Genomic DNA, 14,216 nt, shown 5'->3' on the forward strand with positions numbered 1-14,216 from the left:
GGGTTTTGTTTCAGCCTCCAACCAACAATGCCTCCGTCCCTGAAGCCGGCCACATCAGAGTCCAGACCAACGTCATGCCCATCCACTGTCAGAACAAGGTACGCCACACATGGCACTGTGAAGCATATCATGAACATAAAAAGTAATTTGCATCCAAAATTGCACCCTATTCTCTATATAGTACATTACTTTTGACCAGGGTCAATGGGGCTCTGGTGAAAAGTAATGCACTATATAGGGCGCCATTTCTGATGCAACCATACCATGAAGCTGTAGTTATCTGGCAAGCTGTCAGGGATAAATACTATGCTAGGTCTCTGTATGTGTTTTTTTTTTACCTTGGGGAAAGCCCACTAACTGTGATGCCCTTCCTGTCATTCTCTACAGAGAGAGGAGGATGCCAACAAGATTGGTGAGATCAAGTACTATGGCATGGGTATGGGGTTCCCCCTCCAGTACTACCCTTACTACGGAAAGCTGCTGCATCCAAACTACCTGCAACCTCTGGTGGCCATCCAGTTTACCAACCTCACCTTCAACGAGGAGCTGCGTCTTGAGTGCAAAGTGTATGGAGCGAACATTAACTACAGCGAGAAAGATCGTTACCAAGGACGCTTTGACGTTAAGTTCACTATCGCCAATTCATGACCTCAGCTATGAAAATAGCACTTTTCTCTGCCCCTATTTCAAACAAATTGATTTAGAGAAATAAAGAAAAATAGTTCAATTAAAACACGACTAGTCTTGGAACAAACTTTCATAATATACGGGACCTACAGTTAATCTGTGTGCTTTAAACCGGCTTTTCTGCATAATGTCTATAGTTGGAATGTAAATTACACCGGCTTTTCTGCATAATGTCTAGGGTTAGAATGTACATTACACCGGCTTTTCTGCATAATGTCTAAGGTTAGAATGTACATTACACTGGCTTTTCTGCATAATGTCTATAGTTGGAATGTACATTACAGGAAGAGTAACAATAGCAACATATTTATTCTACTGTAAATGACAAGTCCTTGAGCCATGGGACATGTTCATCTCTTACTGTAAATAACAATTCCACTACTGATATGTAGCGAGCCGTGTTTCTGTCTGTCCCTAAGTATTCTGCCTAATGTGCTTTCTATATACGTTTGGAGTATCCAGTACAGTAGTGGCATACAGTGGTCCTTTCCAAGCCATGTTGTAATTTCTCTTGTCTATTGTCAGTAAGCTTTAGTGGTCCAAGGTGTGTGTGTGTGTGTCTTAAGTGTTTGTGTTTATGTGTTAAGTGTGTTAGTTTTTTTTTATGTGAGTGTGTGGATGTGTGTTAATGTACTCTTACTAAATGAAATTACTGGCATGGTACGCTCTGATCTCTCTAGGTCTGAGTGATCTCTCTCTAGGTCTGTGTGATCTCTCTCTAGGTCTGTGTGATCTCTCTCTAGGTCTGTGTGATCTCTCTCTAGGTCTGTGTGATCTCTCTAGGTCTGTGTGATCTCTCTCTAGGTCTGTGTGATCTCTCTCTAGGTCTGTGTGATCTCTCTCTAGGTCTGTGTGATCTCTCTAGGTCTGTGTGATCTCTCTAGGTCTGTGTGATCTCTCTCTAGGTCTGTGTGATCTCTCTCTATGTCTGTGTGATCTCTCTCTAGGTCTGTGTGATCTCTCTCTAGGTCTGTGTGATCTCTCTCTAGGTCTGTGTGATCTCTCTCTAGGTCTGTGTGATCTCTCTAGGTCTGTGTGATCTCTCTCTAGGTCTGTGTGATCTCTCTCTAGGTCTGTGTGATCTCTCTCTAGGTCTGTGTGATCTTTCTCTAGATCTGTGTGATCTCTCTAGGTCTGTGTGATCTCTCTAGGTCTGTGTGATCTCTCTCTAGGTCTGTGTGATCTCTCTAGGTCTGTGTGATCTCTCTAGGTCTGTGTGATCTCTCTCTAGGTCTGTGTGATCTCTCTCTAGGTCTGTGTGATCTCTCTAGATCTGTGTGATCTCTCTAGATCTGTGTGATCTCTCTCTAGCTCTCTAGGTCTGTGTGATCTCTCTCTAGGTCTGTGTGATCTCTCTAGATCTGTGTGATCTCTCTAGATCTGTGTGATCTCTCTAGGTCTGTGTGATCTCTCTAGGTCTGTGTGATCTCTCTAGGTCTGTGTGATCTCTCTCTAGATCTGTGTGATCTCTCTCTAGGTCTGTCAGTAAATAGCTGCACACCCTGGAATGCTTTCCCTTCATTTATTTTTCAGTTGATTGGGGAAATAATTTCTGTTTGATGCTTCTCCTTTCACCACCACCTCCTCTTCCTCCTCCTCTTCTCACTGTAGTCTACAACTAGCTGTGTTATGTGTGTCCAGCAGGGAAGACTAGCTTCCTTCCTCCTTCATGGAAACACTGACAGCAACTCAGTGCTTTTAAAACAAACCATTTTTTTTTGCTGGAGACATCACATGACGTGGTGTAACTTTCTAATTAATGTTTTAACCATTTTCATGGTGGAAGAATTATATATTTATGCAGTTGTACATTTTTTTTTTTTTTGCAGGAAAAAGTCTAAATGTATGAATCCGATACCAAAGTCGCTGGTCAAAAAGTTAGAATATCTGAAGCAATGCAGTACCCTGTGTAATAGGATGTTTTGTTGGTGTAAAAGTGATTCATGTTGAACATCCGGACACTCGTCAGGAGTCCATCTGGTCTTGTCATTTAATTGAATCTGGGTGAGACCTTAAAGACAAATAAATTGAGAAATGTATCCTGCAGTCAAGTGTCTTTTATTTAAATACATACTCATAGAAATGGAATGTGTATATTTGTATTTAAATACATACTCATAGAAATGGAATGTGTATATTTGTATTTGTGGTGTAAAACAAAAAAAGAGTTTATCCATCCAAAATCTGGAAGAAATATTGGACGTGTTGAAAGGTAAAATGAACATAGAATTAACTATTAACAATCTATGAAAAATGCTTCTGAAATTCTAGTTTATATTTAATGTTACATTGATAGATAAATAGGAGTTAGACAGGTCTATAACAGTTAGACAGGTCTATAACAGTTAGACAGGTCTATAACAGTTAGACAGGTCTATAACAGAGGGAGTTAGACAGGTCTATAACAGAGGGAGTTAGACAGGTCTATAACAGAGAGACAGGTCTATAACAGAGGGAGTTAGACAGGTCTATAACAGAGAGAGTTAGACAGGTCTATAACAGTTAGACAGGTCTATAACAGAGGGAGTAGACAGTCTATACAGATGACGTCTATAACAGAGGGGATTAGACAGGTCTATAACAGTTAGACAGGTCTATTAACAAGAGGACAGGTACTATAACAGAGGAGTTAGAGGTCCTTATAACAGTTAGACAGGTCTATAACAGAGGGGAGTTAGACAGGTCTATAACAGTTAGACAGTCTATAAACAGAGGGAGTTAGACAGGGTCTATAACAGAGAGACAGGTCTAATAACAGAGAGAGTTAGACAGGTCTATAACAGTTAGACAGGTCTATAACAGAGAGACAAGTCTATAACAGAGGGAGTTAGACAGGTCTATAACAGAGAGAGTTAGACAGGTCTATAACAGAGGGAGTTAGACAGGTCTATAACAGTTAGACAGGTCTATAACAGAGGGAGTTAGACAGGTCTATAACAGAGAGAGTAGGATCAGGTCTATACCGGTTAGACCAGGTCTATAACAGAGAGAGGTTAGACAGGTCTATAACAGAGGGAGTTAGACAGGTTCCTATAACAGAGGGAGGTAGACAGGGTCTATAACAGTTAGACAGGCCTATAACAGAGAGAGTTAGACAGGACTATACAGTTAGGACAGGTCCTATAACAGACGAGTTAGACAGGTCTATAACATAGGGAGTTAGACAGGTCTATAACAGAGAGACCAGGTCTATAACAGAGAGACGTTAGACAGGGTCTATAACAGTTAGGACAGGTCTATAACAGAGACAGGTCTATAACAGTGAGGAGCTTAGACAGTTCTATAACAGAGGGAGTTAGGACAGGGTCTATAAACAGAGAGACAGGTCTATACAGAGGGAGTTAGACAGGTCTATAACAGAGGGAGTTAGACAGGTCTATAACAGTTAGACAGGTCTATAACAGAGGGAGTTAGACAGGTCTATAACAGAGAGAGTTAGACAGGTCTATAACAGTTAGACAGGTCTATAACAGAGGGAGTTAGACAGGTCTATAACAGAGAGACAGGTCTATAACAGAGGAGTAGTAGACAGGTCATAAACAGTTAGACAGGTCTATAACAGAGAGACAGGTCTATACAGAGGGAGTTAGACAGGTCTATACAGAGAGAGTTAGACAGGTCTATAACAGTTAGACAGTCTATACAGAGGGAGGTTAGACAGGTCTATAACGTTAGACAGGTCTATAACAGAGGGAGTTAGACAGGTCTATAACAGAGAGACAGGTCTATAACAGAGAGAGTTAGACAGGTCTATAACAGAGAGAGTTAGACAGGTCTATAACAGTTAGACAGGTCTATAACAGTTAGACAGGTCTATAACAGAGGGAGTTAGACAGGTCTATAACAGTTAGACAGGTCTATAACAGAGGGAGTTAGACAGGTCTATAACAGTTAGACAGGTCTATAACAGAGGGAGTTAGACAGGTCTATAACAGTTAGACAGGTCTATAACAGAGGGAGTTAGACAGGTCTATAACAGAGAGAGTTTAGACAGGTCTATAACCAGAGAGAGTTAGACAGGTCTATAACAGAGACCAGGTCTATACAGAGAGAGTTAGACAGGTCTATAACAGAGAGAGTTAGACAGGTCTATAACAGAGAGAGTTAGACAGGTCTATAACAGAGAGACAGGTCTATAACAGAGAGACAGGTCTATAACAGAGAGAGTTAGACAGGTCTATAACAGAGAGAGTTAGACAGGTCTATAACAGAGAGACAGGTCTATAACAGTTAGACAGGTCTATAACAGAGAGACAGGTCTATAACAGAGAGAGTTAGACAGGTCTATAACAGAGAGACAGGTCTATAACAGAGGGAGTTAGACAGGTCTATAACAGAGAGACAGGTCTATAACAGAGGGAGTTAGACAGGTCTATAACAGAGAGAGTTAGACAGGTCTATAACAGAGAGACAGGTCTATAACAGAGGGAGTTAGACAGGTCTATAACAGAGAGACAGGTCTATAACAGTTAGACAGGTCTATAACAGTTAGACAGGTCTATAACAGAGGGAGTTAGACAGGTCTATAACAGAGGGAGTTAGACAGGTCTATAACAGTTAGACAGGTCTATAACAGAGAGAGTTAGACAGGTCTATAACAGAGGGAGTTAGACAGGTCTATAAGAGGGAGTTAGACAGGTCTATAACAGAGGGAGTTAGACAGGTCTATAACAGAGAGACAGGTCTATAACAGAGAGAGTTAGACAGGTCTATAACAGTTAGACAGGTCTATAACAGAGGGAGTTAGACAGGTCTATAACAGTTAGAAAGGTCTATAACAGAGGGAGTTAGACAGGTCTATAACAGAGAGACAGGTCTATAACAGAGAGAGTTAGACAGGTCTATAACAGAGAGAGTTAGACAGGTCTATAACAGTTAGACAGGTCTATAACAGAGAGACAGGTCTATAACAGAGGGAGTTAGACAGGTCTATAACAGAGAGAGTTAGACAGGTCTATAACAGAGGGAGTTAGACAGGTCTATAACAGTTAGACAGCTCTATAACAGAGGGAGTTAGACAGGTCTATAACAGAGAGGCAGGTCTATAACAGAGAGAGTTAGACAGGTCTATAACAGTTAGACAGGTCTATAACAGAGAGACAGGTCTATAACAGAGGGAATTAGACAGGTCTATAACAGAGGGAGTTAGACAGGTCTATAACAGAGGGAGTTAGACAGGTCTATAACAGTTAGACAGGTCTATAACAGAGGGAGTTAGACAGGTCTATAACAGAGGTAGTTAGACAGGTCTATAACAGAGAGAGTTAGACAGGTCGATAACAGAGGGAGTTAGACAGGTCTATAACAGAGAGAGTTAGACAGGTCTATAACAGAGGGAGTTAGACAGGTCTATAACAGAGGGAGTTAGACAGGTCTATAACAGTTAGACAGGTCTATAACAGAGAGACAGGTCTGTAACAGTTAGACAGGTCTATAACAGAGAGAGTTAGACAGGTCTATAACAGAGAGACAGGTCTATAACAGTTAGACAGGTCTATAACAGAGAGACAGGTCTATAACAGAGAGAGTTAGACAGGTCTATAACAGAGAGAGTTAGACAGGTCTATAACAGAGAGAGTTAGACAGGTCTATAACAGTTAGACAGGTCTATAACAGAGAGACAGGTCTATAACAGAGAGAGTTAGACAGGTCTATAACAGTTAGACAGGTCTATAACAGAGAGAGTTAGACAGGTCTATAACAGAGAGACAGGTCTATAACAGAGAGACAGGTCTATAACAGAGAGAGTTAGACAGGTCTATAACAGTTAGACAGGTCTATAATAGAGAGACAGGTCTATAACAGAGAGAGTTAGACAGGTCTATAACAGTTAGACAGGTCTATAACAGAGGGAGTTAGACAGGTCTATAACAGAGAGAGTTAGACAGGTCTATAACAGAGAGACAGGTCTATAACAGAGGGAGTTAGACAGGTCTATAACAGAGAGACAGGTCTAAAACAGAGAGAGTTAGACAGGTCTGTAACAGTTAGACAGGTCTATAACAGAGAGAGTTAGACAGGTCTATAACAGTTAGACAGGTCTATAACAGAGAGACAGGTCTATAACAGAGGGAGTTAGACAGGTCTATAACAGAGAGACAGGTCTATAACAGAGGGAGTTAGACAGGTCTATAACAGAGAGAGTTAGACAGGTCTATAACAGAGAGAGTTAGACAGGTCTATAACAGAGAGACAGGTCTATAACAGAGAGAGTTAGACAGGTCTATAACAGAGAGAGTTAGACAGGTCTATAACAGTTAGACAGGTCTATAACAGAGAGACAGGTCTATAACAGAGAGAGTTAGACAGGTCTATAACAGAGAGACAGGTCTATAACAGAGAGAGTTATACAGGTCTATAACAGAGAGAGTTAGACAGGTCTATAACAGTTAGACAGGTATATAACAGTTAGACAGGTCTATAACAGTTAGACAGGTCTATAACAGAGAGACAGGTCTATAACAGTTAGTCAGGTCTATAACAGTTAGACAGGTCTATAACAGTTAGACAGGTCTATAACAGTTAGACAGGTCTATAACAGAGAGACAGGTCAATAACAGAGAGAGTTAGACAGGTCTATAACAGTTAGACAGGTCTATAACAGAGAGACAGGTCTGTAACAGAGGGAGTTAGACAGGTCTATAACAGAGAGAGTTAGACAGGTCTATAACAGTTAGACAGGTCTATAACAGAGAGAGTTAGACAGGTCTATAACAGAGAGACAGGTCTATAACAGAGAGACAGGTCTGTAACAGAGAGACAGGTCTATAACAGAGAGACAGGTCTGTAACAGAGGGAGTTAGACAGGTCTATAACAGAGAGACAGGTCTATAACAGTTAGACAGGTCTATAACAGAGAGACAGGTCTATAACAGAGGGAGTTAGACAGGTCTATAACAGAGAGACAGGTCTATAACAGAGAGACAGGTCTATAACAGAGGGAGTTAGACAGGTCTATAACAGTTAGACAGGTCTATAACAGAGAGACAGGTCTATAACAGAGGGAGTTAGACAGGTCTATAACAGTTAGACAGGTCTATAACAGAGAGACAGGTCTATAACAGAGAGAGTTAGACAGGTCTATAACAGAGAGAGTTAGACAGGTCTATAACAGTTAGACAGGTCTATAACAGTTAGACAGGTCTATAACAGTTAGACAGGTCTATAACAGTTAGACAGGTCTATAACAGAGAGACAGGTCTATAACAGAGAGACAGGTCTGTAACAGAGGGAGTGGACTGTTTCCAGTCTAGTGGTCCTATCCAGTCCACTCTGTGCTGGGCCACAGTGGTTCATCTGGGGCCTGGATAATGTGTTAGGCAGCTCAGCAAGTCACTGGGCTAATGATTAACAAGGAGCCAGGCCTCTCCGTTGACTGTGTAGTTACTCAACAATACTGACCTTAATCAGAGTGAAAAGAAGGAAACCTTTACAGAATAAAACATATTCCAAAACACGCATCCTGTTTACAACAAGGCAGTAAAGTAAAACTGCAAAAAAATGTGGCAAAGAAATGTACTTTATATCCTGAATACAAAATGTTATGTTTGGGGCAAATCTAACACAAACATCACTGAGTACCACTCTTCATATTTTCAAGCATGGTGGTGGCAGCATCATGTTATGGGTTTGCTTGTCATCGGCAAGGAAAACCTGGAATAGAGGAAAGCACAGGTCAAATCCGAGAGGAAAACCTGGTTCAGTCTGCTTTCCAACAGACACTGGGAGATGAATTCACCTTTCAGGAGGACAATAACCTAAAACACGAGGCCGAATATAGACTGCAGTTGGTTACCAAGACGACATTGAATGTTTCTGAGTGGCCTAATTACATTTTTTTTTATTTAAAATTGTCTTGAAAATCTATGGCAAGATTTGAAAATGTCTGTCTAGCAATGATCAACAACCAACTTGAAGAATTTTATAAAGAATAATGTGTAAATATTGTACAATCCAGGTGTGCAAAGCTCTGAGAGAATTACCCAAAAAGTCTCACAGCTGTAATTGCTGCCAAAGGTGATTTTAACTTTTTTCTACCTTTATTTAACTAGGCAAGTCAGTTAAGAACAAATTCTTATTTTCAACGACGACCTAGGAACAGTGAATTAACTGACTTGTTCAGGGGTAGAAAGACAGATTTTCACCTTGTCAGCTCAGGGATTCAATCTTGCAACCTTTCAGTTACTAGTCCAACGCTCTAACCACTAGGCTACCCTGCCACCCCCTTGACTGAGGGGTTGGAATACTTATGTAAATTTAGATATTTCTGTATTTCATTTTCAATGAAGTTGCAAAAATTCTAAAAACATGTTTTCATTTTGTCATTATGTGGTATTGTGTGTAGACGGGTGAGTTAAATATAAAATAATGATCCATTTTGAATTCAGGCTGTAACACAACAAAATGTGGGGGTGTAAATACTTTGTGAAGGCACTGCATCTCAGAGCCTAACTTACTGTGCTCAGTCTAAAAGAGAATCATACATTCCGTCATTCCAACTGGTGGAAAGATGCAAATGAAGCAAATTGAAAGCATGAAGTAAAATTTGACAATTAGCTTAATAATGATAATGATCGTTAACTAACGTCATTCAGGTGTTGTTTTGAAGAACATTACTGTCATGGTTGTGTTATATCATATAAATTATATCATCCAGACAGACAGTGACAGACAGACAGACAGACAGACAGACAGACAGACAGACAGACAGACAGACAGACAGACAGACAGACAGACAGACAGACAGACAGACAGACAGACAGACAGACAGACAGACAGACAGACAGACAGACAGTGATAGCTACTCAAACAGGCAGACAGACAGTGATAGCTACTCAGACAGACAGGCAGATAGACAGTGATAGCTACTCAGACAGACAGACAGGCAGATAGACAGTGATAGCTACTCAGACAGACAGGCAGATAGACAGTGATAGCTACTCAGACAGACAGACAGGCAGATAGACAGTGATAGCTACTCAGACAGACAGACAGTAATAGTACTCAGACAGACAGGCAGAAACCATCAATCACTACAATGAAACTGGCTCTCATGAGGACCGCCACAGGAAAGGAAGACCCAGAGTTACCTCTGCTGCAGAGGATAAGTTCATTAGAGTTACCGGCCTCAGAAATTGCAGTCCAAATAAATGCTTCACAGAGTTCAAGTAACAGACAGATCTCAACATCAACTGTTCAGAGGAGACTGCGTGAATCAGGCCTTCATGGTCAAATTGCTGCAAAGAAGCCACTACTAAAGGACACCAATAATAAGGACAGACGTGCTTGGGCCAAGAAACACGAGCAATGGACATTAGACCGGTGGAAATCTGTCCTTTGAGTTCTCAACTGGCAGCTTAAATAGTACCCGCAAAACACCAGTCTCAACGTCAACAGTGAAGAGGTGACTCTGGGATGCTGGCCTTCTAGGCAGAGCTCCTCTGTCCAGTCTCAACGTCAACAGTGAAGAGGTGACTCTGGGATGCTGGCCTTCTAGGCAGAGCTCCTCTGTCCAGTCTCAACGTCAACAGTGAAGAGGCGACTCCAGGATGCTGGCCTTCTAGGCAGAGCTCCTCTGTCCAGTCTCAACGTCAACAGTGAAGAGGCGACTCCAGGATGCTGGCCTTCTAGGCAGAGCTCCTCTGTCCAGTCTCAACGTCAACAGCGAAGAGGCGACTCCGGGATGCTGGCCTTGTAGGCAGAGCTCCTCTGTCCAGTCTCAACGTCAACAGCGAAGAGGCGACTCCAGGATGCTGGCCTTCTAGGCAGAGCTCCTCTGTCCAGTCTCAACGTCAACAGTGAAGAGGCGACTCCAGGATGCTGGCCTTCTAGGCAGAGCTCCTCTGTCCAGTCTCAACGTCAACAGCGAAGAGGCGACTCCGGGATGCTGGCCTTGTAGGCAGAGCTCCTCTGTCCAGTCTCAACGTCAACAGCGAAGAGGCGACTCCAGGATGCTGGCCTTCTAGGCAGAGCTCCTCTGTCCAGTCTCAACGTCAACAGTGAAGAGGCGACTCTGGGATGCTGGCCTTCTAGGCAGAGTTGCAAAGAAAAAGCCATGTCTCAGACTGGCCAATAAAAAGAAAAGATTAAAATGTGCAAAATAATACAAACACTGGACAGAGGAGCTCTGCCTAGAAGGCCAGCATCCTGGAGTCGCCTCTTCGCTGTTGACGTTGAGACTGGACAGAGGAGCTCTGCCTACAAGGCCAGCATCCCGGAGTCGCCTCTTCGCTGTTGACGTTGAGACTGGCGTTTTGCCGATACTATTTAATGAAGCTGCCAGTTGAGGACTTGTGAGGCGTCTGTTTCTCAAACTACACACTCTAACGTACTTGTCCTCTTGCTCAGTTGTGCACCGGGGCCTCCCACTCCTCTTTCTATTCTGGTTAAAGCCAGTTTGCGCTGTTCTCTGAAGGGAGTAGTACACAGCGTTGTATGAGATCTTCAGTTTCTTGGTAATTTCTCGCATGGAATAGCCTTAATTTCTCAGAACGAGAATAGACTGATGAGTTTCAGAAGAAAGTACTTTGTTTCTGGCCATTTTGAGCCTGTAATCGAACCCACAAATGCTGATGCTCCAGATACTCAACTAGTCTAAAGAAGGCCAGTTTTATTGCTTCTTTAATCAGGACAACAGTTTTACAGCTGTGCTAACATAATTGCAAAAGGGTTTTCTAATGATCAATTAGCCTTTTAAAATGATAACTTGGATTAGCTAACACAACGTGCCATTGGAACACAGGAATGATGGTTGCTGATAATGGCCCTCTGTACGCCTATGTAGATATTCCATAAACAATTAGCCGTTTCCAGTTACAACAGTCATTTACAACATTAACAATGTCTACACTGTATTTCTGATCAATTTGATGTTATTTTAATGGATAAAAAAACGTGCTTTTCTTTCAAAAACAGTTCAGCAATATTCTTGGGATGCCTGGTGTCAATCGCTCTCTTGAGGTCATGCCACAGCATCTCAATCGGGTTGAGGTCAGGACTCTGACTGGGCCACTCCAGAAGGCGTATTTTCTACTGTTGAAGCTATTCTGTTGTTGATTTACTTCTGTGTTTTGGGTCGTTGTCCTGTTGCATCACCCAACTTCTGTTGAGCTTCAATTGGCGGACAGATAGCCTTACATTCTCCTGCAAAATGTCTTGATAAACTTGGGAATTCATTTTTCCGTCGATGATAGCAAGGTGTCCAGGCCCTGAGGCAGCAAAGCAGCCCTAAACCATGACGCTCCCTCCACCATACTTTACAGTTGGGATGAGGTTTTGATGTTGGTGTGCTGTGCCTTTTTTTCTCCACATAGTGTTGTGTGTTCCTTCCAAACAACTCCACTGTAGTTTCATCTGTCCACAGAATATTTTGCCTGTAGCACTGTTGAACATACACGTGCACTTTTGCAAACTTCAGACGTGCAGCAATGTTTTTTTTGGACAAGCAGTGGCTTCTTCCGTGGTGTCCTCCCACTCCTAGGGAGAGTAGCAACAGTGTTGCACTTTCTCCATTTCTATAGACAATTTATCTCACCGTGGACTGATGAACATCAAGGCTTTTAGAGACACTTTTATAACCCTTTCCAGGTCTATGCAAGTCAACAATTTTTAATCTTGGGTCTTCTGAGATCTCTTTTGTTCAAGGCACGGTTCACATCAGGCAATGCTTCTTGTGAACAGCAAACTAACATTTTGTGAGTGTTTTTTATAAGGCAGGGCAGCTCTAACCAACATCTCCAATCTCGTCTCTTTGATTGGACTCCAGGTTAGCTGACTCCTGACTCCAATTAGCTTTTGGAAAAGTCATTAGCCTAGGGGTTCACATACTTCTTCCAACCTACACTGTGAAGGTTTAAATTATGTATTCAATATAGACAAGAAAAATACAATAATTTGTGTGTTATTAGTTTAACCACACTGTGTTTGTCTGTTGTTGTGACTTAGATGAAGATCAGATCTAATTTTATGACCAATTTAAGCAGAAATCCAGATAATTCCAAAGGGTTCACATACTTTTTTCTTGTCGCTGTATATTTTTATTCCGTAGAGACCTACATCTGATTTAACATGTTAGTAAGGCTATACTGCTACAATAAATAACATGTTGACTGTCCTGGTCACCTGTCTGTTTCATTCAGACCTCTCTCTGCTTAGTGATGGGACCCAAAGTGATTAAATGTACTAAGGACAAAGACTGCCCCTCTCCCCTGTTAGACTGGCCCCTGTCCTCTGCTAATCTCCACTGCCTATCACCTGCCTGTCTGTCTCTCTGTCTGTCTGCCTGTCTGCTCTGCCTGTAAAGAAATGTGATCCTCCCCCAGAAGAAGAGGGGGGCTTGTATGTAAATAAGCAGTAGAGAGATAAGGAGACAGGGAACAGCAAGCTTCAACTGAACCTCCATATCACTGTAAACTCATCGTGTTCAACTCAACCTCCGTGTCACTGTAAACTCATGGTGTTTAACTCAACCTCCATATCACTGTAGACTCATCATGTTCAACTGAACCTCCATATCACTGTAAACTCATCATGTTTAACTGAACCTCCATATCACTGTAAACTCATCATGTTTAACTCAACCTCCGTATCACTGTAAACTCATCATGTTCAACTGAACCTCCATATCACTGTAAACTCATCATGTTTAACTGAACCTCCATATCACTGTAAACTCATCATGTTCAACTGAACCTCCATATCACTGTAAACTCATGGTGTTTAACTCAACCTCCATATCACTGTAAACTCATCATGTTCACCTCAACCTCCATATCACTGTAAACTCATCGTGTTTAACTGAACCTCCATATCACTGTAAACTCATCGTGTTTAACTGAACCTCCATATCACTGTAAACTCATCATGTTCAACTGAACCTCCATATCACTGTAAACTCATCATGTTTAACTGAACCTCCATATCACTGTAAACTCATCATGTTTAACTGAACCTCCATATCACTGTAAACTCATCATGTTCAACTGAACCTCCATATCACTGTAAACTCATCATGTTTAACTGAACCTCCATATCACTGTAAACTCATCATGTTTAACTGAACCTCCATATCACTGTAAACTCATCATGTTTAACTGAACCTCCATATCACTGTAAACTCATCATGTTTAACTGAACCTCCATATCACTGTAAACTCATCATGTTCAACTCAACCTCCATATCACTGTAAACTCATCATGTTCAACTGAACCTCCATATCACTGTAAACTCATCATGTTCAACTCAACCTCCATATCACTGTAAACTCATCATGTTCAACTCAACCTCCATATCACTGTAAACCCATCATGTTCAACTCAACCTCCGTGTCACTGTAAACTCATCATGTTTGAGCTGTAGTCGATGAACAGCATTCTTACATGCTGTAGGTATTCCTCTTGTCCAGATGGGATATGTATGTATTTTTCATTATATGTCAGACCCCAATAAGACTAGCTGTCCCCATTGGCGTCGGCTAATGGGGATCCTAATAAATCAAATAGGGCAGTGTGCAGTGCGATAGCCATTGCAT

The 14,216-nt window shown here is 41.7% G+C and overlaps 1 protein-coding gene across 1 annotated transcript in view; it reads left to right on the forward strand.

Moving 5' to 3' along the window:
• LOC115158906 (sodium/potassium-transporting ATPase subunit beta-233) overlaps positions 1-965 on the forward strand; it is a 40,624-nt gene extending 39,659 nt beyond the window's left edge. The window contains exons 5-6 of the mRNA XM_029708332.1: positions 15-98; positions 388-965. Coding sequence (XP_029564192.1) covers positions 15-98; positions 388-648 — 345 coding nt within the window. The 3' untranslated portion in view covers positions 649-965. The remainder of the gene's footprint in view (positions 1-14; positions 99-387) is intronic.
• The last annotated feature ends 13,251 nt before the right edge of the window (positions 966-14,216 follow it).

The sequence above is a fragment of the Salmo trutta genome, chromosome 22 (genome assembly GCF_901001165.1).
Source record: "Salmo trutta chromosome 22, fSalTru1.1, whole genome shotgun sequence".
NCBI classification, from domain to species: domain Eukaryota; kingdom Metazoa; phylum Chordata; class Actinopteri; order Salmoniformes; family Salmonidae; genus Salmo; species Salmo trutta.